Source organism: Ovis canadensis, chromosome 7, assembly GCF_042477335.2.
Source record: "Ovis canadensis isolate MfBH-ARS-UI-01 breed Bighorn chromosome 7, ARS-UI_OviCan_v2, whole genome shotgun sequence".
Lineage (NCBI taxonomy): Eukaryota > Metazoa > Chordata > Mammalia > Artiodactyla > Bovidae > Ovis > Ovis canadensis.
In genome coordinates, this window is record NC_091251.1 from 40,488,869 (window position 1) to 40,512,415 (window position 23,547).

At 37.9% G+C, this 23,547-nt stretch overlaps 1 protein-coding gene across 2 annotated transcripts; it reads right to left on the reverse strand.

The window, feature by feature from the left end:
* Nucleotides 1-649: 649 nt before the first annotated feature.
* ARHGAP11A (Rho GTPase activating protein 11A) lies at nt 650-22,272 on the reverse strand. 2 transcript variants are annotated; one of them, XM_069597783.1, is made up of 12 exons: nt 21,389-22,272; nt 17,252-17,322; nt 15,461-15,557; nt 14,692-14,945; nt 13,894-14,057; nt 13,581-13,727; nt 10,083-10,157; nt 8,848-9,012; nt 6,144-6,273; nt 5,573-5,681; nt 3,645-3,783; nt 650-3,107 (listed from the first exon to the last, which is right to left on the reverse strand). In XM_069597783.1, exons 1-12 carry the CDS (start codon nt 21,524-21,526, stop codon nt 1,531-1,533), a joined length of 3,066 nt encoding a protein of 1,021 aa, XP_069453884.1. In that variant the 5' UTR covers nt 21,527-22,272; the 3' UTR covers nt 650-1,530. The 2 variants fall into 2 exon arrangements, with proteins under 2 accessions (XP_069453884.1, XP_069453885.1); XM_069597784.1 differs by lacking the exon at nt 15,461-15,557 and having other exon boundaries at nt 21,389-22,196.
* Nucleotides 22,273-23,547: the final 1,275 nt, after the last annotated feature.

Below are 23,547 nucleotides of genomic sequence, written 5' to 3' on the forward strand. Positions count from 1 at the left end.
CATTTCACCTACTCCCATGGAAATCAAAGGACATTAATACGTTTTTAAAAATAAATTAAAAAAAAACTGCTTGCAACAACAAACATCTCAGAATTTAAGAATATTTTCTATATCCACTTACTATTAGAAATACCATCAACAGAAATGCATACCTGTATTAAAAACCTGTTTTGATGTCAGGTAAACATGATGTTTCTATCTATAGATTTTAGTCTTTATATAATAAATAATACTTCCTAATTCTGAGAAAGGGTCAATTCCTAGGTAGTGATTATAGAAAGAGGAACTAGCTTTTAAATAAGATGTACTGCTATCAAGGAGGACTTGGTAAAGCAAACCTCTGATGACTTTCAATTCCTCCCACATGTTCATGCTGCCTGGTGGTTCTGAGTGGTGTGCAGTGTGGTTCTGTTCTGCCCTCGCCTTTGACTGTGGCATTCTAACACCTGACCTGCAAAACTGTCTTTAGTGATTGGTTCTGCATGCATATTCCTTCTTCTAAAACTTAGATACACTCTACTGTTGATAGTATTCTGTCCTTAAAACTTTGTTATTTCTAATAATTTAAATATCAATTTAGATAGATTAGCTTGACAATTCGGATCAAATTCTAAAAGGCACTTTGAATTTCATTAGAGTCTCAGGCAAGTCATTTTCCAGAGTTATCTTTAATGCCTATGCTAAATAAATAACATTTACACACGACAAAGCCATCACAGGTTCTTGTAAGAATCCAAGGTAAATGTACAGAGGCGTATCAACCACTTCAAAGTCTAAAACCAAGCATCTGCATACAAGCAATCACTCTGATTAAAATCTTCCAACCTTAATTACTCCTTCTTAAAAAATTTTAAATTCTATATTGGACAAAACAGATACAAATGTATTTGTGCAAATGAACTTTAAAAATATAGTATGGCTTAAAAGTCATCTGTTATTTCTGCAGCCTCATACTATATGGGCACACTTGAGTCATTCTGCATTGGCCATTATTCTTAGTTCAAGGGAACACACTGTCACATCTACAGGCAATATAAACCTAATTACATCCAAAAGGAACAAAGGATTAAAATGCGATCGAAGCAAACTTCTAGGGATTTTTAAAGACACTGAACATTAATGGAATTTGAGAAATAAGATCTGCAGGGCTTATCTCTTCCTCTATGTGTTGAGATTTCTTGGAGAAACCACATCTGACCTAGGAGTAACAAGAAATCGGCACAACTCACTCCATTCTATCACACGTTAAAAAATAAAATTCATCCAATTTTCAAAAATTAACTTCTTATAAACCCAGTCAACAATTTCTTTAAAATAGTAAAGTGTAACCTCTGCTTTAAGAGATCACAATAAAATTAAAGACAGCTTAAATATTGCCATAATTAAGAAAAACAAGAATTCAAGTTCCTTGTACAATGAAATTAAATTCATCACATATCATCCTGAGCTACAAACACATCAATTACCTTGCAAGTCATATCACCAATTGATAATTTTATATACATTAATGACAAGTACAACATTTACCAATTATAAGTCTACAGGTCTACTTGTTGGTAGTAGTTGAACTTTTCCAATAGGATTTTTTGGAGAACCTTTATACCAGATCCTCTCTTTTTCTGATGGTTTTCTAAGGACCCTGCTGCTTACGCCAGGGGGAAAGACCTTATCATTACTTACAGTAGATTTTACTATATCATGGTTTGTTAGATCATCCAAGGGAACCTTAATTTGCCTATTAGATATCGCTTCTTGTTTACAAACTCTGGTGGACCCAAGAGAAGCATTCACAGAGCGTGAGTGCCTCTTCATTTGTAAGAAAGATGTAGAAGTTACCTCCATGCTTGATTTTGAAATCATATCAATATTTGACTGCTTGCAAGATGACTTCTGTTCTTTAGGACCTGATCTGGCACATGGATGGGAGGAATCTTTTGTCATACTTTCTACACAAGAGGGAAGAGCACTCTCACAGCTCACTGATTTAACCAGAGGAGAAGCAGTATCACCAAGACTCACTAATTTATGCCTTGGAGGTTGTCCACCATACTCCAACAAAGAATTGATTCTTCTCACTGACTGACGGACAGGCGTACGCTGAAACTTAAGAGGTGACTTAACTTTTGTCCTATTTGGTTCATTTAAAGAGAGCCTGTTAAACCACTGTATGTGGTCTGAAACCCTTCCATGCTCTGTCTGTAAACATTCAGAAACCGTTTCATCACGTGTTTCCACCAGTGACTGCTGTTTAATGATTCCCCCAGGACCAGGTTTTGACAGGTTTGCGCTACTGCACGTGCTCTGTTCCAAGGAAGAGGTGCTAGCCACAACCTCCCTAGAAGCTGTGTGTTTCAATAAGTTCTCTTCAATCAAATTTTCATGCTCCTTTAATTTAGTATTGAGGGTATCCCTTGGGGACTCTTGTTTCCCTACATGTTCATCACTGCGCAACTCCTGCTTGCTTAAATAATCTGTTGGTATATTCAAATGAATGTTGTTTTCTAGCTGTATCTTCATTTGAGTTGAGTAACATTTTATAGTGGCTTCTCTATCCGATATTTGAGGCTGATGTAGTGAGAAGTCTCTTTCTGAAAAGCTCTCTTCATCGTTCCTGGTATGGTGTCCATTTGATTCTATCACAGTCAAATTAGTTTTCAAGAGATTTTTCTCTGGGCTACCTTTGGTAGAAGATGTTTCATTGAATTTTACTTTCTCCACATTAGTTAATGATGACTGCTTGTGATTTATCAATGCATGAAGATTACTTCCAGATTCAGAAAATGCTTTCTGAATTTTCACCACAGTTTCTGTGGTCAAGTTATTTTCATCACCACTAAGAGAGCTGCCAGTTATGTTATTACTGTGCTTACTGTGTACATTAGGAGGGGTGAGCTCGTATGAACCAACAGGGGACTTTTCAACCATCATATCAGGCTCCAAAGAAGAGTTCTCCACCTCAAGAGTTCCATCTATTGGAGAAGCTTCATTTCCATCTACTTCTTGAAAATCTGAATTACTAGGTCCTATCCAAGATATCCGGTAATTTGTTCCACTTAGCCGCTCTGGAGTTAATAAGTTTCCCTCCGACTTACTGATCTTTTTCGAACCTAAAATAAAGCAGTTCAGTGTTTTTAAACTTATATTTGACTTACTTTTGAAATGTTATTCAAATACATGATAAATGAAATACTAAGCATTTAATTCCAATAAATTAGATTTGTATTAAAAATAAATTTTTATGATATATATGTATGGCTGAGTCCCTTTGCAGCTCACCTGAAACTACCACAACATTGTTAACTGGCTATACTCCAATACAAAATAAAAAGTTTAAAGTGTGGATAAAAAATAACAAGTCAATACAAAAAAAGTAATTTTTTAGTGTATAAATATTAAACATTTTTGTAATTACATTGTAAAGATCCAACTGTCCATACAAACATACACTCCAATTCAAATATTTTCACTATTCAAACATGATTTTTCAATTTCTAGAACAGTAAAGTACTTAATACATTTTATCATTAAAAAAGCAACTAAAGGTTATATGTCAATTATCTCAATAAAATGGAAAGAAAACTAAAAAAAAAAAAAATTAAAGTAGGTTTTTGGGGTAAAACTCTACCAATATCATGTAAACATACCTTTCTTTGTTAATCTTTCATCAGTATCTGGGCTAAAAAGCAGACCTGTTTTTACAGAGTCAATCCTATTTTTTAAACTTTGTTGATTTGCAAGTCGTCGACCAACATTTTCAGATCTATTGATACCAGAACACTCATTCTGTACAGAAAAAATTGAAAAAATTTTGGTTAAGAAATAAACCTAGTTAATTCAAAATATTAGGACAAACTATTGTTTTGTAGTTATCAAAATCCTCTATAGCTAATTTTAAAAGGAAGATATATATAAATTGAGAATAATTTTATAGCAAACAATATATTTGCATACATACTGATGGAAATTATAAGCATTTGACTGGCTATTAGTGGATATATTATGACCTAAAATAAAAACAGCCTGATACATTAACTTAAAAAATCTTTTTGAGGAGATTATGTGCCCAGGACTGTTCACAAGAGTGAAAGAAAACAAAAACAGACCAAAATCTTACCCTCATGGAATTTACATTCTTGATGAGGAGATTTAGACCAGAATAAGATAGACAATAAATTATAATGTACAATATACAATACATAAGATGAAAAGTGCTAGAAGGAAAAGTAAAACAGGGTAAGAAGGATATGGAGTGGTGAAGGGTCAGGGTATAAATTTTTGTGGCCGGGGGGAGGTACAATTTTAAATACACTGATCTGAAGATGATTTGTGAGTAAAGAACACAGAGTGAGAACGTATAAGGGGAATGGACACCCCAAGGAGAGGAAAATGCCACTGCAGCCCCTAACGCTGATGCAAGGTTTGGCACAATCAAGAAACCACAAAGAGGCAAAAGTGAACGCAGTCAGATGAGCAGGGAGGAGAGCTCCAAGTGGGAGGCCAGGGACAGACCATGGCACTGCAAGTCAGTGTAAGAACTTTGACTTTTTTTTTTTTCCTGAAAGTGAAGCAGGGAGCCACTGGAGGGTTCTGAAAAGAGGGGTGACATAATTTAACTCTGCTTTTTAGGGGATAATTTTGGCTCTAGTATTGCAGCAAAGTAGAAGCAGGTAGTAGGAACTTATTGTAGTAATTTAAGTTTTACATGACATAACTCAAAAAGTTAGAAATAAAGTGCTATGAAAAGTGGTCAGTCTGGATAGACTCTGGAAGCAGAAGTTAGACAGGACTCCCTAATGGTTTAGATGGTACGTGTGAGACAAAGTGAGGGGTCCAGAATGTCTGCATGGTTTTTGGCCTTAGTGCTTGGAAGAATAAGTTCCCATAACTGAGATGGTGAAGACTGCAGGTAGACGCATGGGTTGGAGAGACAGGGAGGAGTAGAGAAATAATAGCAGTGAAGAAATGCATCTCGGGAGCTCTATTAAGATGTCAGTACCTCCATTTGGGAGGTCAAATAGGTAAATGTTAAGCAGTCAAGTTGTTCAGGAGAGCAATTTGGGCTAGAGATACAAATTTGAAGTCCTAAGTAAATACACGATATTTAGTTAGAGCTGATAATCACCTTGAGTGAGTGGAGTGAGAAAAAATCCAAGGGCAAAGCTTTTTGGGTACTCCAATATAAAGGAATTAGAAAAGTAACTGGCAAAGAAGGAAGAAAATCAAAATGTCCTTGAAGCGAGGAAAGAAAATATGCCAAAGAAGAGCAAGTCATTAGCTGGGTCACATGCTGCTGATGGATTGAGTCCGCCTGTTTGGGCAGTGCTGAATTCATGAGTAATCTTGCGAGGTCTATTTCAGGGAGAGTTTGGGATGGAAGCGTCACTGGAATTGATTTCAGGAGGATAGAAAAGGAGGAACTGGAGATAACAGCTCAAGTGTAAATGCTTGGTATAAAGAAGAGTTGAGAACAGGGCAGGAGATGGAGGAGAGACAGGGTTAAGAGGATCTTTTAGCATCAAGTCTTCAGCTTTACACTAATATAAATAGCAGTGAAATGGTGAAAGACACTTACTCCATCTTTGCTATTTTTCCCTAGATTAAATTTCAAACGAAGAGATCTTCGAACCTTTTCTTTACGGCTGATTTTAGGAGAGAAGCAGCCTGCTTTTCCTGATTCCACCCTAGAAAGAGTGAAATTAAAAACATCAGTTTACAGCATAAGAACTAGAGAAATGCCTACAAAATAAAGTTTGAAAGCCCAGAGCAAATCACACTGTTAGTAACTGAACAGAGTAATAATTTTTTAGGTTTAAGATACCATACATGAACACATTGTATCTGCATTAAAAATAATCTTTTCTGTTGATCACAAGAGTTTAGTCACTTATAAACCAGAATCATTAGACTAGCTTTTTATATTAACAGGAAACTTAAAAATTACCCACATCAACATAAAACAAGATTTTAAACAGGCAAAATGGACTCAAATTAGGAATCTTTCTCTGGAGGACAGGCCCTAGATTAATGAGACTATAAAGGCAAAGGGAATTTAAAAAAATTATTATTCAAATATGATTCTCAATAGAAAGACAAAATACTTTTTAAGTATATATATCAAATTTTACCCAACCTGGATAACTTACCTGCAAACCTTTTTGCTTGCAAGCCTTTTACTTCGCCTTAGCACATTTGTACTGACCAAATGGTTTCCACTGATGGCGACAGGAGAGAATGAACTCTGAGATGACCCTTCCGGGCTTGTATCACAGTGAACTATAAAAACAACCACATGTGACAGACCATACATACTTATTTTCTTTTCAAAGTATAAAATATTAACAGCAATTAGATTTAAAGTCTTAATTTCCACTTCTAAACAACAACAAAATCATATAATTTTTGGTTAGAATCTTCAAGGGTCAAATAACCCAAGTTAACTAAAAAAGAAAAAAAAAGTATCAATTTAGTTTTTTTTTTTTGCATTTTGGTTTTTTTTTGTTTGTTTTAGTTTTTTATTTTTTTAATTTTAAAATCTATAATTCTTACATGTGTTCCCAAACATGAACCCCTCTCCCACCTCCCTCCCCATAACATCTCTCAATTTCTTTTTAGTTGCCAATTAAAGGTCAGATTCACCATTATTTTTATATTAGAGTTTTACGTTAAACTCAGTACTTACAAGGGAGAGGTGGGCACTGTTGCAGATTAGAGAAATAAGCTTTTGAGACAGACTTTGAGTTTGTCCACCACTAACTAAATGGCTTTAGGCTCTAAATTTGGATTTTTATGGTGAATATAAGTATTGCTATAATGTATATAAGATGTCTAGCACAGAGCCTGGTGCATAAGATTAATTCATGCCATTATCAAAAATGAACTACTGGAAAACAATTTAGTGTCTGAGTATGCAGTATGCACCTGCTAGCCAACCTGCTGTCTATCTGACTCTAGAGTGCAATTTGTCCAATATTTTTGACAAAAACTGATGACCCATAACACACGTCTAACCACATGGTTACTGCCATGTTCCATGCTAACAACTGGAGGTTACAACAGCTCATTTTGATAAAGTTATTTAAGACTGTATCATGAAACCAACTACAGTGAAAAAAATTAGGGGAAAAGTATTATGAGTTATGAGCAAAGGCTCCATATACATTTGACTTGTGTTTGGATATTGCCCAGGATACACTCAGTGAACATGAACCCTCTCAACCTTCTGCTGGTACTGATGAAGAATTTACATAGGTCCCCAGAGTTTTCCATTACAGTGACCTTTTGGGTGCATTTGCCTTAAAAAAAAAAAAAAAAAAGCTTGGAGGCTATAGGATATATCAAATGTGACTCAGGTAGCTTTATTCTGGGGTCAGGAGCTTAGAGAGAAGGAGGTTTGTTTCCTGGGGAAGATACTGTATTGCTAATAAACAAAGGCAAGAAGAACTCCGATGCACATCTGCCATTTGGAAATAGTCCTCCAAAGTGGAAAACTCTCTGAAGATTAAAAATATACTAAGTTAAAGCTTGTATCTCCAACCTGTAAAGACTGGAAGAACTACAGACATAGCTTCAGAGTTCTTATCATCACACTTTAATGAACCATAGAGAACCTGAAGGACTACAGAGAACAAGTTGCTAATCTGTTCATCTTTTAAAATAAAACAGACAAGTAAAATGTAAAGCTTTTGGAAACAAAACAGAGGTTTTTGGGAAGAAGACCTCATAATCCGGCTAACAGATTCAAAGTAGAACTCTTAACATTGTCTGAAAACAAAGAAAATCTAAAAGAATCTGAGACCACTCACATTTTGACTAAATGTGAGACAAATATGAGATGGAAGACTCTGGGCTTAGAGCTGCATTTCATTTGGGGTTGATCATAGTTTAATATGAGCCAACTTGTATTCTACACATACATGTTAAAGGGCCAAGCCAATCCAAGATCACACTAACAATCCAAGATCACACTAAACCTCGTATTCAAATTAGTGTGATTTTATTTTTCTCTGGAGGCTCTGGTTGGCCACATTAGTAACTTGCAGTTCATTCAGAATAAAATGACTGGGCTGGTAAAGGGACGTGGAATCCATGCCATAAGGAATGGTGTTAAAGCTAAAGGCTTTTTATAAAAGCTGCTGCTGCTAAGTCACTTCAGTCGTGTCCAACTCTGTGCGACCCCATAGACGGCAGCCCACCAGGCTCCCCTGTCCCTGGGATTCTCCAGGCAGAACACTGGAGTGGGTTGCCATTTCCTTCTCCAATGCATGAAAGTGAAAAGTGAAAGTGAAGTCGCTCAGTCGTGTCCGACTGCAGCCTATCAGGCTCTTCCGCCCATGGGATTTTTCAGGCAAGAGTACTGGAGTGGGGTGCCATTGCCTTCTCCTTTATAAAAGCTACTTGAGTATAAAACTAAAAATACTACCCATCCCCCCAGCTAACCCACAATGATTACATTAATGGTAACACCCCCACTCTGAATTCAGAGACACTCAAATGCTGGTGACCTCAATTCAACAGAAGGCAGCAATCTAGTCACAGCCATAGATCCAGAAGTAACTAAAGTAGAATTCAGGATATTCAATCAGGTAAAACCTGAGCTCCAGTACTATTCCTATTCACAGCGACCCATAGCTTTCAACAGGCAAGCAGTAAAACACACATACATACATGTTAATTATACTGAACCACATTGTCTATTTTAAAAGTTAGGGGACTTTACAAAATCCAGAGATTTGATAAAACAGAGAATAAAATCTGCCTCCTAAAGGAATTATTATGAAATAGCACTTTGTCCAGAATAAGCACTCATGTTAATGTTTATAATCCAGTTATACAAATTCTATTTGTTACCTGATATTGGTGTAGAACTGCTACTGAAGAGATTACTTGGCAACAACTCAAAGTTAAAATTGTGCTTGATGGACTTCCTTTTCTTACTTGAGAAACCATGAGAATCTACCGGCAGCTTACGCTTAGCATTTGGTGTAAGAACTGCTGGTGAAATGGATACCTGGGCTGAAAAAAAAATTTGTTTTTTCTCCCAGAGTTGATAAAAATACAAACACTTCATATAATTTCTTCTTCTAAAGCTATTACTTAAAATTAACCAATAATGGGGGGATGTTTACATTAGCATTATCAAAAATAAATTAATAACTAAATAACACTTTGTAACTACTTAAAATAAAAAGTCAAGTTATAAAGAGGCAAGATTCTTAATAACAGCTGAAACAAAAACTAATCTAAATATTTTTGCTTTTAATAATAACTATTAACCAATTAATCTCTTCAATCTGGAAAATGAAAACAATCAAATTTTCTATTACCAGGTTAAATAATTGTAGCCACAAGCAAATCAAAATAAAAAACTGGAACAAACACTAATAATTTTCTGGTTCTAAATAAAAATGAGATTGAGTTTTTCAGTCTCACATGTTCAGTAGCATCCCACTTGCAAATAGAAGAACATGACTTAGAAGATCACAGATATAACAAGAGACTAAAATTCTGCATATGTGTGGATGGCTGAGTCCCCTCGCTGTTCACCTGAAACTATCACAACATTGTTAACTGGCTATACCCCAATACAAAATTAAAAGTTCAAAAGAAAAACAAGAAAATTAAAACAAACAAACACAGACTAAAATAAATTCTTACCTATAATATTAGGTTCAACATCTCCAATGTAATTATATATGTAATCCCATTTATATCCAATGTCATAATACAGTGTTATAGTACAATATCTCCACTAAAAATTACACTTGGAATTGATTAAATCAGGTAATTATTATCACAATTAATTTCTGTATAATATACATGAAAGTGTGAAATTTAGTTGTTCAGTCATGTTTGACTCTTTGTGACTCCATGGACTGTGGCCCACCAGGCTCCTTTGTCCGTGGGATTCTCCAGGCGAGAATACTGGAGTCGGGTGCCATTCCCTTCTCTAGGGGTCTACTAGACCCAGGGATAGAACCTGGGTCTCCCACAATGCAGGCAGATTCTTTACGCTCTGAGCCAACAGGGAAGCCCATATTGTACATATATGAATGTCCAATTAAATAAAAATATATAATACCTACCAATTCTTTCCTGTTGAGGTGTAATAGAAGGTGTCCTGTTAGATTTAAATTTATTTAATGCTCCACTAACAAAATCTGAAATGCAAGGCATATATAATATAGTCAATTATAACATCTGCCTATCTTTCATCAATAACTCATAAATAAATAGGAAAACATTAAATAGAATGAACTATAAAACAACTAACTACAATGTATAAAATGAGTACAATGTATAAAAGAGTATAGAAGAGGGTATCATTACCTTTTGAGGAAGGGAAGAAATGGCACCAAGAGAGAAAGCTTGGAAAGGGAAATAAAACCTTGTAGGTGTTGATTAGGTAGAAGGTAGAGTTCAGGCTAGGTGACTAGCATATGCAAAAGCATGTAAGAAAAAACAGAATGTATGTATACTAGAAGCCAGGAGTTTGATACAGCTAGAGCAACTAGTGAACAGCGCATATGGTTAAGAGATAAGTCTTGTGTGTTAGGAAAACAAGGTTGTATATAATTTTGAGGAATCTGAACTTCTCCAAAGGGAAAAAGGAACAAAACCATCATTTCTGCACTTTGACAGCAGTATGATAGATTAGTTGGGGGTAGGGGGGGTGTGTGTGTGTGTGTGTGTGTAAGCCTCCTTGGAGATAGGCAAACTAGCTAAAGGTTCTTCTAAGTATGTTATTCAGTCATTCAACAAATATATATTTTGTACCTATTATGTGTCAGACACAATGAAGATACAACAATAGCGAAAATATGAAACAGTGACCTTTATGAACCTTTCTATTGGAGGAAGCAAACATTAAATATAACAAACAAATAAATACCTATCGAAAAATGGGTAAACAGCATGAAATGCAAATATTAACAACAGGTTTAAATCGTGGAGTTAGAGAAGGTATCCTTGAGGAAGTGATATTTAAGGTGACACCTGAAGGAAGAATGGGAATTAACCAGGCAAGAGATGAGGCTCTGAACTGAGGTAGGTCCTGTGGAAACAGAGGCAGTAATAAAGGTATTTACAAGATCAGAGTGATAAGACTTGGTAGACAGTAGGATATGGGAACGAGAAAGGGGCAGATAGGAACATGCAGAATTCTAATTTTGATGACTAAGGACAAGCCAGAACAGATTGGAATGACATGACATACTCAAAATATTTAAAGATAAAAACTGTCAGCTATATTATTCAGATTAGAAGGAGAAAGAGAAGCTGAGGGAGTTCATCAGTGCTAGACCTGCCTTACAAAAACGTTGAAAGGAACTCTTCTACCAGAAACAAAAGGCAAAAGTAAACAAAGCTTTGAGTAAGAGGATAAACGGTATCAGAAAATTGCAACTCCGTATCAGAATAAGTTGTCAAACAATTCTATATTAAAGGTTAAAGGGAAAAAAAGCAGTAAAACCGCAGCTACTTCAATTTGGCAATGAACACACACCATAACGGTATAATCTGAGACAACACAAACACAAAAGGGGAAGAGGGAAAGGATGAAACTCACACAAGCAAGTGAGGCAATAAGACGCTACTGGCAGAAAGGGACTATTTCATCCACAAGACAATTTATAGCAACTTCACAGTAACCACCAAACATGAATCTAGGGCAGAGACACAAAACATGAGAGAGAAAACAGAAAAACACCATGGAACAAAATGGAAGACAGAAACACAAAGAAAAAGAAACAATGGACAAACAGAACAGCCAGAAAAGTTCTAGTTCAGGCAGTACTAAGTTTTCATCTGCTAATAATCATCCTAAATGTGAAAGTGAAAATGCTACCCCATGGACTATAGCCTGCCAGGCTCCTCTGTCCATGGAATTCTCCAGGCCAGAATACTGGAGTGGGTTGTCATTCGCTGCTCCAGGGGATCTTCCTGACCCAGGGATCAAACCCAGGTCTCCTGCACTGCAGGCAGATTCTTTATCATCTGAGTCACCAGGGAAGTCCAAGACTACTGGAGTGGGTAGCTATTCCCTTCTCCAGGGGATTTTCCCAACTCAGGGATTGAACCCAGGTATTCTGCCTTGCAGGCAGATTCTTTACTGTCTGAGCCACAATGTACATGGACTGAATTCACAGATCGAAAGATACAGAGTGGCTGGATGGATTAAAAGACAAAACCCAACAATACACTGCCTCCAGGAGACCTACCTCAGCTCTAAAGATAGATACCAGCTCAGAGTGAAGGGATGAAAGGTGATCCTCCAAGCAAATGGCAGCCAAAAGAAAGCGGGTGAATGTAGGCATATGTGCACGCTCAGTTGCTATGCCGAGTCCAAGTCTTTGCGACCCCATGGACTGCAGCCCACCAGGCTCTTCTGTTCATGGGGTTTCCCAGACTAGAATCCTGGAGTGGGATGCCATTTCCTTCTCTGGGGAATCTTCCCGATCCAGGGTTCAAACCCACGTCTCCTGCATTAGCAGGCAGATTCTTTACCACTGAGCCAGCAGGGAAGCCAGAGGAGTCCAGAAATAAACCCATACATATATGGAAAATTAACTTATGACAAAAGAATATAAAATACAGAGGGAATAGTCTTTTCAATAAATGGTGTTGGGAAAACTGGACAGTCACATGCAAAAGAAGGAAATTAAACCACTGTCTTACGTTACAGACAAAAATCATCAAAATGGATTAAAGGCCTGAATGTAAGACCTGAAACCATAAAACTCCTAGAAGAAAACACAGGCAGTAGCCTATGTGACATCAGTTTTATGAAAGGACAACCTACTAAGTGGGAGAAGATATCTGCAAACCACATATTGGATAAGTGGTTAACATCCAAAATACATAAAGAACTGATATAATTCAACAACAACAACCAAATAAAACAAACAACCCAGTCAAAAAATAGGCAGAGGAACTGAACAGACATTTTTCTAAAGACACACACATGGCCAACAGGCACATGAAAAGCTGTCCAAAATTATTGACTATTAGGGAAATGCAAATCAAAACCACGAGACACTACCTTACAACTGTTAAAATGGTTATTATCAAAGAGGCAAGAAATAACAAGTGTTGGGAGAGGATGTGGAGAAAAGGGAGCCCCCATATATTGTTGGTGGGAATGTAAATTGGTGCAGCCACTACGGACAACATTATGGAGACTCCTCAAAAAATTAAGAATAGTAGTATCCATTATATATGTACATACTACATCTTTATTATTCATCCATTGGTGGATATTTAGGTTATTTCCTTATCTTGGCTATTGAAAATAACTCTGCTATGAACATAAGGGTGCATATGTCTTCTCAAATTAGTGTTTTCATATTCTTTGGATAAATACCTTGATATGGGATGGATCATAAGTATTTTGTTACAGAACAAAGAAGGCACAAGGAAAAGCTACAAAGAAGGCCAGAAGAAACAGAAGGTGGGAATACCATACAAGCCAAAAGATTCAAAAAAGCAACGGGACAGTTAATAACTTATGTTTTTTATGTGGAAATACATTTCAGGCAAAAGCAAATTGCCATACCTCCACAGATGGGACTGCCATGACCACTTACCTCCTACACTTTGTCTTCGTTTTCTCTTATAGTCACCAGGAGTTTCGTAATCACCTTCTTCAAAGCCTTCTAGCGATGGAGTAGCGCAGAGACCATCAATCCCCAACATAGCTGGTATCTTTTCTAGGATAAAATCTGGAACATGCCCTAGATGAAAACGTTCACAATCAAGATTTTTCCTCTAGCACCCCTCAAAATGTTTAAATAGTACATAACCACTTCCTAACAGTTGTCTTGGGAGCTCACTCAGAAAAAGCTGGGATCTCCCTCATTTAAACAAATTCCATTACTTAAGAATGCAGCTACATCTTACCGATATCTGATGCATAATCAATAAAAGTTTGTACTACTGCAGCCTGTAATCGTAGCTTTTTTTCTGTGTTAGCAGACATCTTTTCATGTCCTTCACTTGTCTGAAGAAGATTTGGTGCAAATATTACAGCAAGATTGCTGCTATCCATCTTATTTTCACTGGACCTTAAATGAAAAAAAGTTTTATAAGATGGAGTCAAAAATAAAAATAGAGAGTTAAAATAACACTGAGCACACTCTCACTTTATCAGTTAAACACAAACCAAGATACAGTTACCCCTCACCTACCCATCTACATGACTGACTTGAAATAAGACAGAATCAGAAATACACAGCCTCTGTGTGCTTAAATATATGTCATGAAAACACTGCTACCCCTAAGGTCCACACTTTTTTCCCCCACACAAATTGAACACATTTCTTTCATTTTCACACACAGAAAATTCAAAGTACTGAAGGCAATAAATATGTCTAGAACAAACAGGCTCAATGACAGCCAGAAGGGACAAATTGAAAAACAAACCACAAATATTTTAGAAACATAGTTATCATTAGAAGCCATTTAATGGCCTCAGAATCTATAACACTAATAAGCCATTAAGGCATTCACAATGGCAACCACAAGACAACAAGGAAATATTATATATTTTTCATTATACGGGGTATACTTCTTATAGTAAGGAAAAATATATTTTTAAGAAAAATTTCTATTCCAAATGAAATTTATTATCATAAGGGTATATCTAACTAGTTGAGAAATTAAACTGTCATCTCCCCAAAACTTTTATTTACTACTTACCTAAGAGAAACTTTCCTGAGAAAGTTAAAGAAGTATCTTAATATATCAATTGTGTGGTCAGCCATAAGACAGGAGAGCAACAATGTAGCTTTATTCTTCTCCTCTGTTTTTAATTGTTGAGCTTTGAAAAGTGCTTCATGCAAATCAGCTGGGAGAATGGGCTCTGGCAATTCCCTAAAAAACTGCTTAAGAAGTCCCGCGGTATCACAAGGAGGTGCAGAAGACAGGCATCTTTCACCATGATCAAGTTTATTCTAAAATAAATATAATCATTTTGAGCACTCTGGGGTTTGAGGGTTTAACACAAATAAAGTATCCTTCCTTATACTCTAAAGAGCTTTCTTGAACGAATTTCTCTTAACTGTTGTTTTAGTATATATCAGTACTTTTTAGAAGGCTAAAAACAAAGTTTTAAACGAACTTTCATTTCCTATCATACACAGGGACAAGGACCATGGGTTTGAAAGTACTCTGTAAATTTTTAAAGCATTATATAAATAGCTTGATTGTGAAAATCATTTCACAGCATATATGTATATCAAAACATCAGGTTGTATGCCTTAAATATATGTGAATTATACCTCAATTTTTTAAAAAAGAAGCATTATATAAACGATATACACTCACTTTGGAAAAAGGTTCTTCTGTCATGAAAAAAAGCTATTTGCAAACTCAATTTCTGTCAATAATTCATGTAATAATTCTAAATATTTCAATCCTAAAAACCAAATCAAAGAGTGCTACAAATATAGTTCAAGTATATGCTTACCTTTAGTGCTTTTAGACGAATAACAGATCCTGATTTCCTAAAAAGCCCTTCTGTATGAACATGCTCTTCTAAAGACGTGCAAGCATCAACAAGAAAACTAAAAGACAGAACTCTTTTCAGGTGGCAAAATGCACAAATCCTCTGCAATCAAACTCATCCCCATTACTCCATCAAAGTCACTAATAGCCTCTGCCCTGCCAAATCCAGAGTCAAGTCACTGTCTTTATCTTGCTTGATACATGACCACTCTTGACAATCTTGAAAATACTTTTTTCGCTACACTTATTTCCTGCTGTCTGCCTGACTGCTCCTTCTCAAACTTTCCTGGTTTTTCTTTTTCTGCCAGACTTCTTCATCCTAAGATCACCCAGAGCTCCAAGGCCTTCTCCTTTTCTTTACCTAGTCTCTTTCCACAGGTGATCTTGCATGACACACATAGCTTAAAAAACCTAGCATCTGCACATTTGCCCCAAAATAAGTTAAGGTTTTTTCCCTCATCAATATTACCTCTTAGAAAGTCAGATAAATTGATCCCAGTCCTTACAACACTTATGTTTTTAGAGGTGTGTGCTCAATTTCTTTATACTGAATAATTTTTAACAATCAATATTGGCTTTATATGCTTAGTTAACAGCTGGGAACACAAATTTGAATGGAAGTCAGCTACAAGAAAATGAAGGCATTCTACTGATGTAGAGTGGCTGAAGGTTGCAGAGTTATTGACAGAAAAGTTTTCTTTTTAAAGCAGGCAAACAAATTACAACAAAGATTTAGTCATTGCTACTAGGGACATGGGGCTTCGCAGGTGGCACTAGTGGTAAGAATCCCACCTGCCAGTGCAGGAAACATAAGAGAGGTGGGTTTGATCCATGGGTTGGGAAGATGCCCTAGAGGAGGGCATGGCCACCCACTCCAGTATTCCTGCTGGTATAATCCCATGGGCAGAGGAGCCTGGTGGGCTACAGTCCCTGGGATCACAAAGAGTCGGACACATCTGAAGCGACTCAGCATGCACACACACACTAGGTTTATGACTGCAATTCTAAATGTTGAATATCATCATCAAAAGGCCTTTCATAGGCCATCTAAAAGGCAAAATACTAAGTGGTTTCCTCATGAAGACTGTGAATCCACAGTGTGAGTGAGGGAAAATTGTCCTAAGGCAAAAAGGTGTTCAAAAGCTTTTAGAGAATGCATCAACTAAACACTTAGGTTATTGGACAATAATAGCCAGAATGAACCTTATTTTGGATAGAGGAGAAATGAATTAGTAAGGTAGTTTGTTTATATTACACACTTTTAAACTATTTTCTTAAGAGGTAAACTTCCCTAGTAATTTCTGATGCAGTTAGTCCAAAAGGTTATTTACAAATAGTGATATAAAAAAGTTCATGGGTTACATAATTTATATTCACAAATACCCCAAAAGCTTAAATATTCTTTTAGCCAACATTTCTAAAACAAAAAATAATAAAAATTATAACTGAATTGGTAGTTTAGTATATCACTGGGTATAATCAGAACAGCAGTGAAAAGACTGATAGAGAACCAAAAATTCTTGTTTCTAACATTTATTCATTACTGAACCTTAAAATTCAATCCTGAAAATGAATACAAATTAAAAAGTTAAAATATGCAAAATTTTAAAAAGACAACTTTTAATCTGAGTAAATGCTGAGAAATAAAATCATTTGCTAGTTCCAACTAATTGTGTGCATCAATTAACTATTTATTTTCATACATTCAAACAGTAGTTTGAAACATTTACTCTTCATTTCAAACTTTGCTCACCTTGGAATATGTCCATATTCTGGTACAACAGCCTGGGGCAATGCATTTAATGCTACTCCAAATATTTTACCCTAGAATGACAAATTCAGTAACTCTAACACAAATATTAGGCTCAATATAAGCTTTATTAAATACTAGGTAAATTAAAAATTAAAGTTAAAAATTTTAATTTAAATAAAATACTAGGTAAATTAAAAATTAAAAAATAAAAGAAGATAGCAGAAATAAACTATTAGTCAAGACAAAGAAAACAATTACACCAAGTGCATTTGTTAAAAAGTAACTTCTGTATACTAAGATACTAGGTGCTGGGAGTACCAAAACAGTCACTTTGCCCTTAAGCAAGGAAGCAAATTCCCTCAGTTTCCAATCCCATAATGGAAAATTAATCCATTTAGTGTTCAGTCAGGAAATTTTTACACAGAATTTGGCCCAAAATACTAACATTTCTGGAAAATACTACAAGCTCCTTCAGTAACTACATATAAATACTGACCTTAAACTTTCTATTGGTCACCTTATAAATATTTATTAACTTGAACAGAAGACCAAATCGACTGACCTGACCCAGGGATTGAACCCACACATCTCTGGCGTCTCCTGTGTTGGCAGGCAGTCTTTACACTGCGCCCCAGTCTTTACACTGGGAACCCTTTCCACATTACTGGAGAGTACTAAGCAAACTGCTCTGAATATCGAAGGAAAGGATTTTGTAAACAATTTAAATTTTATTTCACACTTTGAAAACCATTTTTAAGAAGTCACAATAGAATGTATTACGTTCAAACGTTAATACATGTGAAGATCCCAAGAGTAGTGTATATCCATATGTTGATTGAGTGTGCTTACCTCTGAATAAAGAATCTATCACTATCTTTGGGCATATATTCAAACTTCAAAATTGAGTCACTGTTTAAGAAGGCTGTAGCAATATCTTGGACTTGAATTTATTTTTAATTCAAGCCTGTACATGTCTGCTTATATAAAATTAGATTAAGTGGGCATACCTAATCACATTATGTTAATTTATTTTAGATACAGCTGCTCCCCCTGAATGTTCTTGAAGCACTTAACATTTTAAAAGCATATTATTAACATTTAACTTTTATTTACAATAATAAATCATTCAGGGAATTTCCTGGCAGTCCAGTGGTTAGGACTCACTGCTTTGAGTCAGGGTTCCATCCCCGGCGGAGGGAACGAAGATCTTGCAAGCTGCATGACATGGCAAAATCATTCACATTCTTAATGATCTGACAAAATCTTACTAGTCCTTTCTCAAGCATCTGGTTCAATTTAATAGATGAATACAGAAAAGAGCAACAGAGTTCCAGAAAAACACCTACTTCTGCTTCATTGACTATGCTAAAGCCTTTGACTGTGTGGATCACAACAAAATGGAAAATTCTTAAAGAGCTGGCAGTACCTGACCACCTGACCCATCTCCTGAGAAACCTGTATCGGGTCAAGAAGCAAAAGTTAGAACCGCACAGGGAAAAAACTAACTGGTTCAAAATTGGGAAACGAGTATGACAAGGCAGTATGTCGTCATCTGCTTATTTAACTTCTTTGCAGAGTACATCATGCAAAGTCCCGGGCTGGATGAATCACAAGCTGGAATCAAGATTGCTGGGAGAAATATCAACAACCTCAGATATGCAAATGATACTACTCTTAACACCGAAGCTGAAGCTCCAATACTTCAGACACCTGATATGAAGAGCTGACTCACTGGAAAAGACCCTGATGCTGGGAAAGACTGAGGGCAGGAGGAGAAGGTGACAGAATGAGATGGTGGAACAGCATTATGGATTCAATGGACACGAGTTTGAGCAAATTCCAGGAGATAGTCAAGGACAGGAAGGACTGGACTGCTGCAGTCCATGGAGTCAAAAAGAGTTGGACACGACTTAGCGACAGAACAACAACAAAAGGGACAGAGCAGAAAAGAGGAACAGAGATCTGAACCCTGGGGAAGATCCACGCTTAAGGAACAGAAGAAAAAGGGAGCCGATGAAGGAGATGGAAGAGGGGTGGGCAACTGAACAGTAACAACAGCCACTCTGATGGCAAAAAGTGAAGAGGAACCAAAGAGCCTCTTGATGGGTGTGAAAAGAGGAGAGTGAAGAAGCTGGCTTGAAACTCAACTTTTAAAAACCGAAGATCATGGCACCCCGTCCCATCACTTCATCGCAAATAGGAAGGGGGAAAGGGGAAGCAGTGACATTTTATTTTCTTGGGCTCCAAAATCACTGCAGATGGTGACTGCAGTCATGAAATTAAGACGCTTGCTCCTTCGAAGGAAAGTTATGACAAACCAAGAGAACGTATTAAAAAGCAGCAACATCACTTTGCCAGCAAAGGTCTGTCTAGTCAAGTTATGGTTTTTCCAGTATTCATGTACGGATGTGAGAGTTGATCCATAAAGAAGGTTGAGTGCTGAAGAATTGATGCCTTCAAACTATGGTGCTACAGAAGACTCCTGAGAGTCCGTTGGACTGCAAGGAGATCAAACCAGTCAATCATAAAGGAAAGCAACCCTGAATATTCATTGGAAGGACTGATGCTGAAGCTGAAGCTCCAATACTTTGGCCACCTGATTTGGAAGAGCTGACTCATTGGGAAAGGCCCTGGTCAAGGACTAATTTCCCACATGCTACAGGTGCAGCCAAAAAAAAAATTTTAAGGAAAAAAAAAAATTATGTTAGTATAGGCAACCCCTTATTTAGGTAAATCAGAATTTTCTTGATACTACATAAACAAAATACAAAAATAAATCATATGCCAAAGCTGAAGTTTACAAATGTCATACATACCTAGAATTGAGTTGGTGTTTTTTTTTTTTGTTCATTAGACTTAATAATTGACTTCACAAATAAGTGCTATAATTTAATCTCATAAAATAAAACTAATAACATGCTTTTAAAATGTTATTAGAACACCACTTACAATATCATCTTTAAAAAGATGCCTAGCACTTTTCATAAAGAGTTCAAAATTCTCATTAGATAAACACCGAAGAGCTTAAGAAATCTAGTACTTAAATAATTACCTAACATGTTAGATCTCATAACACAATGATCTTCTGTATTTCTCTACTTTATTAGGGTTTCTAGCATGAATACTAATTAGAATGTAGACCTCTGATTATCATAACTGGCTGAATAAATAAGTGGCATGTGACAGGCACTGTGTGCTAGTCTTATCTACAAATCTTATTTTTTGACTCCCCCAATAACTCAAGGAGAGACACCATTCCAACTGTACAGAGTAGGAAACTGAGGCTTAGGACAAGCAGCCCAATATCACACCCCAAATAGCAGGAGAGCAGGAATCAAAAACAAATCAAAGTCTATCTGACTCTAAAAGCAAAGTGTCAGTTTTCCTTAGAGGTAAGAAAAAGAAATATGCACACGAATTCTTTCACACACTTACAAACCTACCATATTTGAGATCTTAAAAGAAAGTACCATATAATTAGATGAGTGTATATATATATATATATGGTATATATTTATATTTAGATGTAAATCTAAAACAAACTCCTTATATGCAACTTATTTTTCACAGTGAAATTCTTCAGGATTCTGTACAAATATTAAAATCTCATTCAAAATCCCCTTACCTCAACCACCCAAAAATCAACTGCTTCTGAACCATTCCACTGTGGTTTCTCAGTTTACTCTTTTAAAGCCTATACCTAATGCTGTTGCATCTCCTCATTTACTGGTTCATTTAGAAAATGTACTGGTATCCCTCGTCCCTCTCCAAATATTACTCAACAGTGGTGAAAGGCTGTCTCCCTTTCCATGTGCAACTTGTTCAAAATACAGTAAGCTGGCAATCTCTGGAGACATTTTTAATTGTCACAATTGGGACACGCTATTGGCCTCTCGTGTGTAGAAGCCCATGCTGCTAAAGATCCTATGATGTACAGGACAGCTAACCCCTAGGCCCCTCAAAGAATTATCTAGTTCAAACTGTCAGTGTTACTGCGGTGGACACACTTAAACATATTCTCTTTTGGATCCATACAGAATGAACATTTTAGCATGACCTGGTAATAAGCGATGGTACAGAATGGGCTCCCCGCCCTGGCCCACTTTTAAAATCTAAACCTCTTTCCCCAGAACTTACCACTGTTTCCGTGGTTGCTGTTTCCTGTCTCCTGCGATCGCACTGCGCACGGCCACCCTTGACCTTAATTCCATAGGCAGCCCGAAGCTGCTGTACAACCGCCAAACGCACCAGCCTCTGATCCCACATCCCGGACATGTCGCTCACTTTCCGAGGTGCGATCTGAGTCCTGACCCTCTTTCGCCACCAAGTCTTCCAGTTTCCAAACACTCTCAGTTTTGCGCTCAGCTCCGCTGCCTTCCGGCCCGGTCTGACACTCTTCCGGCCCCGGCCCCCAGCCACTTCCACGGCTTTTTCCTCGATCCTCTATACACTTTCACCGACCCTTCTCTTAGCTCTGTGCCACTCACCTTTCCTTCACTTTCACTGGCCTCCTTTCTTGTCACTTAATTCTTTCAGCTACTTACACAGATTTCTCTTCTTTCTCTCAGATCCTTTCAGTTCCTTGCAGCACGCCTGTTACCAGCTTCTCACTACTTCCAGCCACTCTCTTCCAAACCTCCCTCTGTCCTCGTCTCTCTCCGAACAGTAACTACCCTTCTTCTCGCCTTCCTGACCCCAGCAGGCTCAGCTGAGCGTCTATCCCTGCGACCCCACGCCCCCCACCCTAGCCCAGCCACCGGACCAGCCGGCTGCTCAGGGGCCTCTCCCAGTCCCGGTCCCCGCCCGGGCTGGTGGCCGCCGTCACCCCGTTTCACAGGCTGCTCCTACCCTCCCCCATCAGCCTGCCGGCTGCCCCGGCCAGCACATCCCGGTGCGCTTAGTGAAGTCAAGCGACCCTCCGCATTTCTCCGGCCCCACCGCCTCTGCAGACACCGGAGGCGCCGCGGCCGGCCCACCCTCGGTTTCAGCCCAAGCTCAAATGGCAGCGCCAAACAGCGCTCCGCGCTCTGATTGGTCCGCTCCTCTTTTCAAAATCAGGACCCCGGAAGGTGGCCAGGAGCTGCCTGTCCAGGGCGTTACGGGGTTACCCGCCGGGGGAGGGCGACAGGGCCGAGCGCGAAGGGTGTGGAGGGCAAAACTAAGAAACACAGAAAGAAAAATGAGTTCCACTTGCTGTTTCTTAGCCATAATTTATAGGGAAATACTGTCTATTGTGTATTTTAAAACACCTGGCCTGAACCCGACATAATATATTTGGGGCAATGTAATAGACATCTCTCTCTCTCTCTTTCTTTCTCTCTCTCTCTCTCTCTCTGTTTTTAGATCTCGGCGGAGGCTGAAGTCCCTTTTACGAAGAAACCGGTTCTACGGAATCGTAAGGGAGACCGTTTGGTCGGGATTCATCAACGCTGATTTTAGTAACCCTAAGCCGGAATGTTTGGTGGAAACTTCGGCTTTGGGAACTGGTCCATACTTAGGGGACTGATGATGACCCCCAGATCTTTGCGTTTCTGTAGTTAAAATACAACAAAGAAGACCTGCCAAGAGTGGAGTGCGGGAGGAAAGTCTAGGGGAGGCGGCCGCTGCAAAAGCTTCATTCGGTGGGGTCTGGACTTAGACCACGAAGAAGACTGGTTCCCGGCCCTCACGGTGCAGAGAGCGTGGTTTATCTTGTTGACAGACAAGACTGCACATACCTAGCCCTCGTCCCCGGGTTGCTTTTCCATTCTCAAACGTCAGCAGTCCCATCAGGGTTTAAATATTGTTAGGGCTGGAGATGTGGATTCAGATACTACGGACAATACAGCATACGTTTACTACCACCCATTCTCCAGTCCCATGTAGACTTGGCAAGAGTAGCGAAAACTAAAACAAAAAACAAAACTTTATCTGCCTTATCCAGTTGTGTGCTTATCGCCTAATAGTGCCAGAGGCCAAATGCGTCATTTGCCGGACTTGAAAGGGTTTAAATGGGAAACAGTTTTCTTAGAAGCATTCTGTTCCTTTTGGAGTTCAGGTACTTAGATATTCTACCTTTTCCAATTTAAAGAGGATGCCCTAAACTGGAAACAAACATGGCAACCCTCTGCGGTATTCTTGCCTGGAGAATCCCATGGAAGGAAGAGCTTGGTGGGCTGCAGTCCATGGGGTTACAAAGAGTCAGACAGGACTGAAGCGACTGAACACACAGGTGCAGCTTGGTACAGGATGAGTGAAACCAGACACGATTTTGGCTCTCCAAGGAGGGGAGTAGGGGAGAATATCAACCAAGTAAT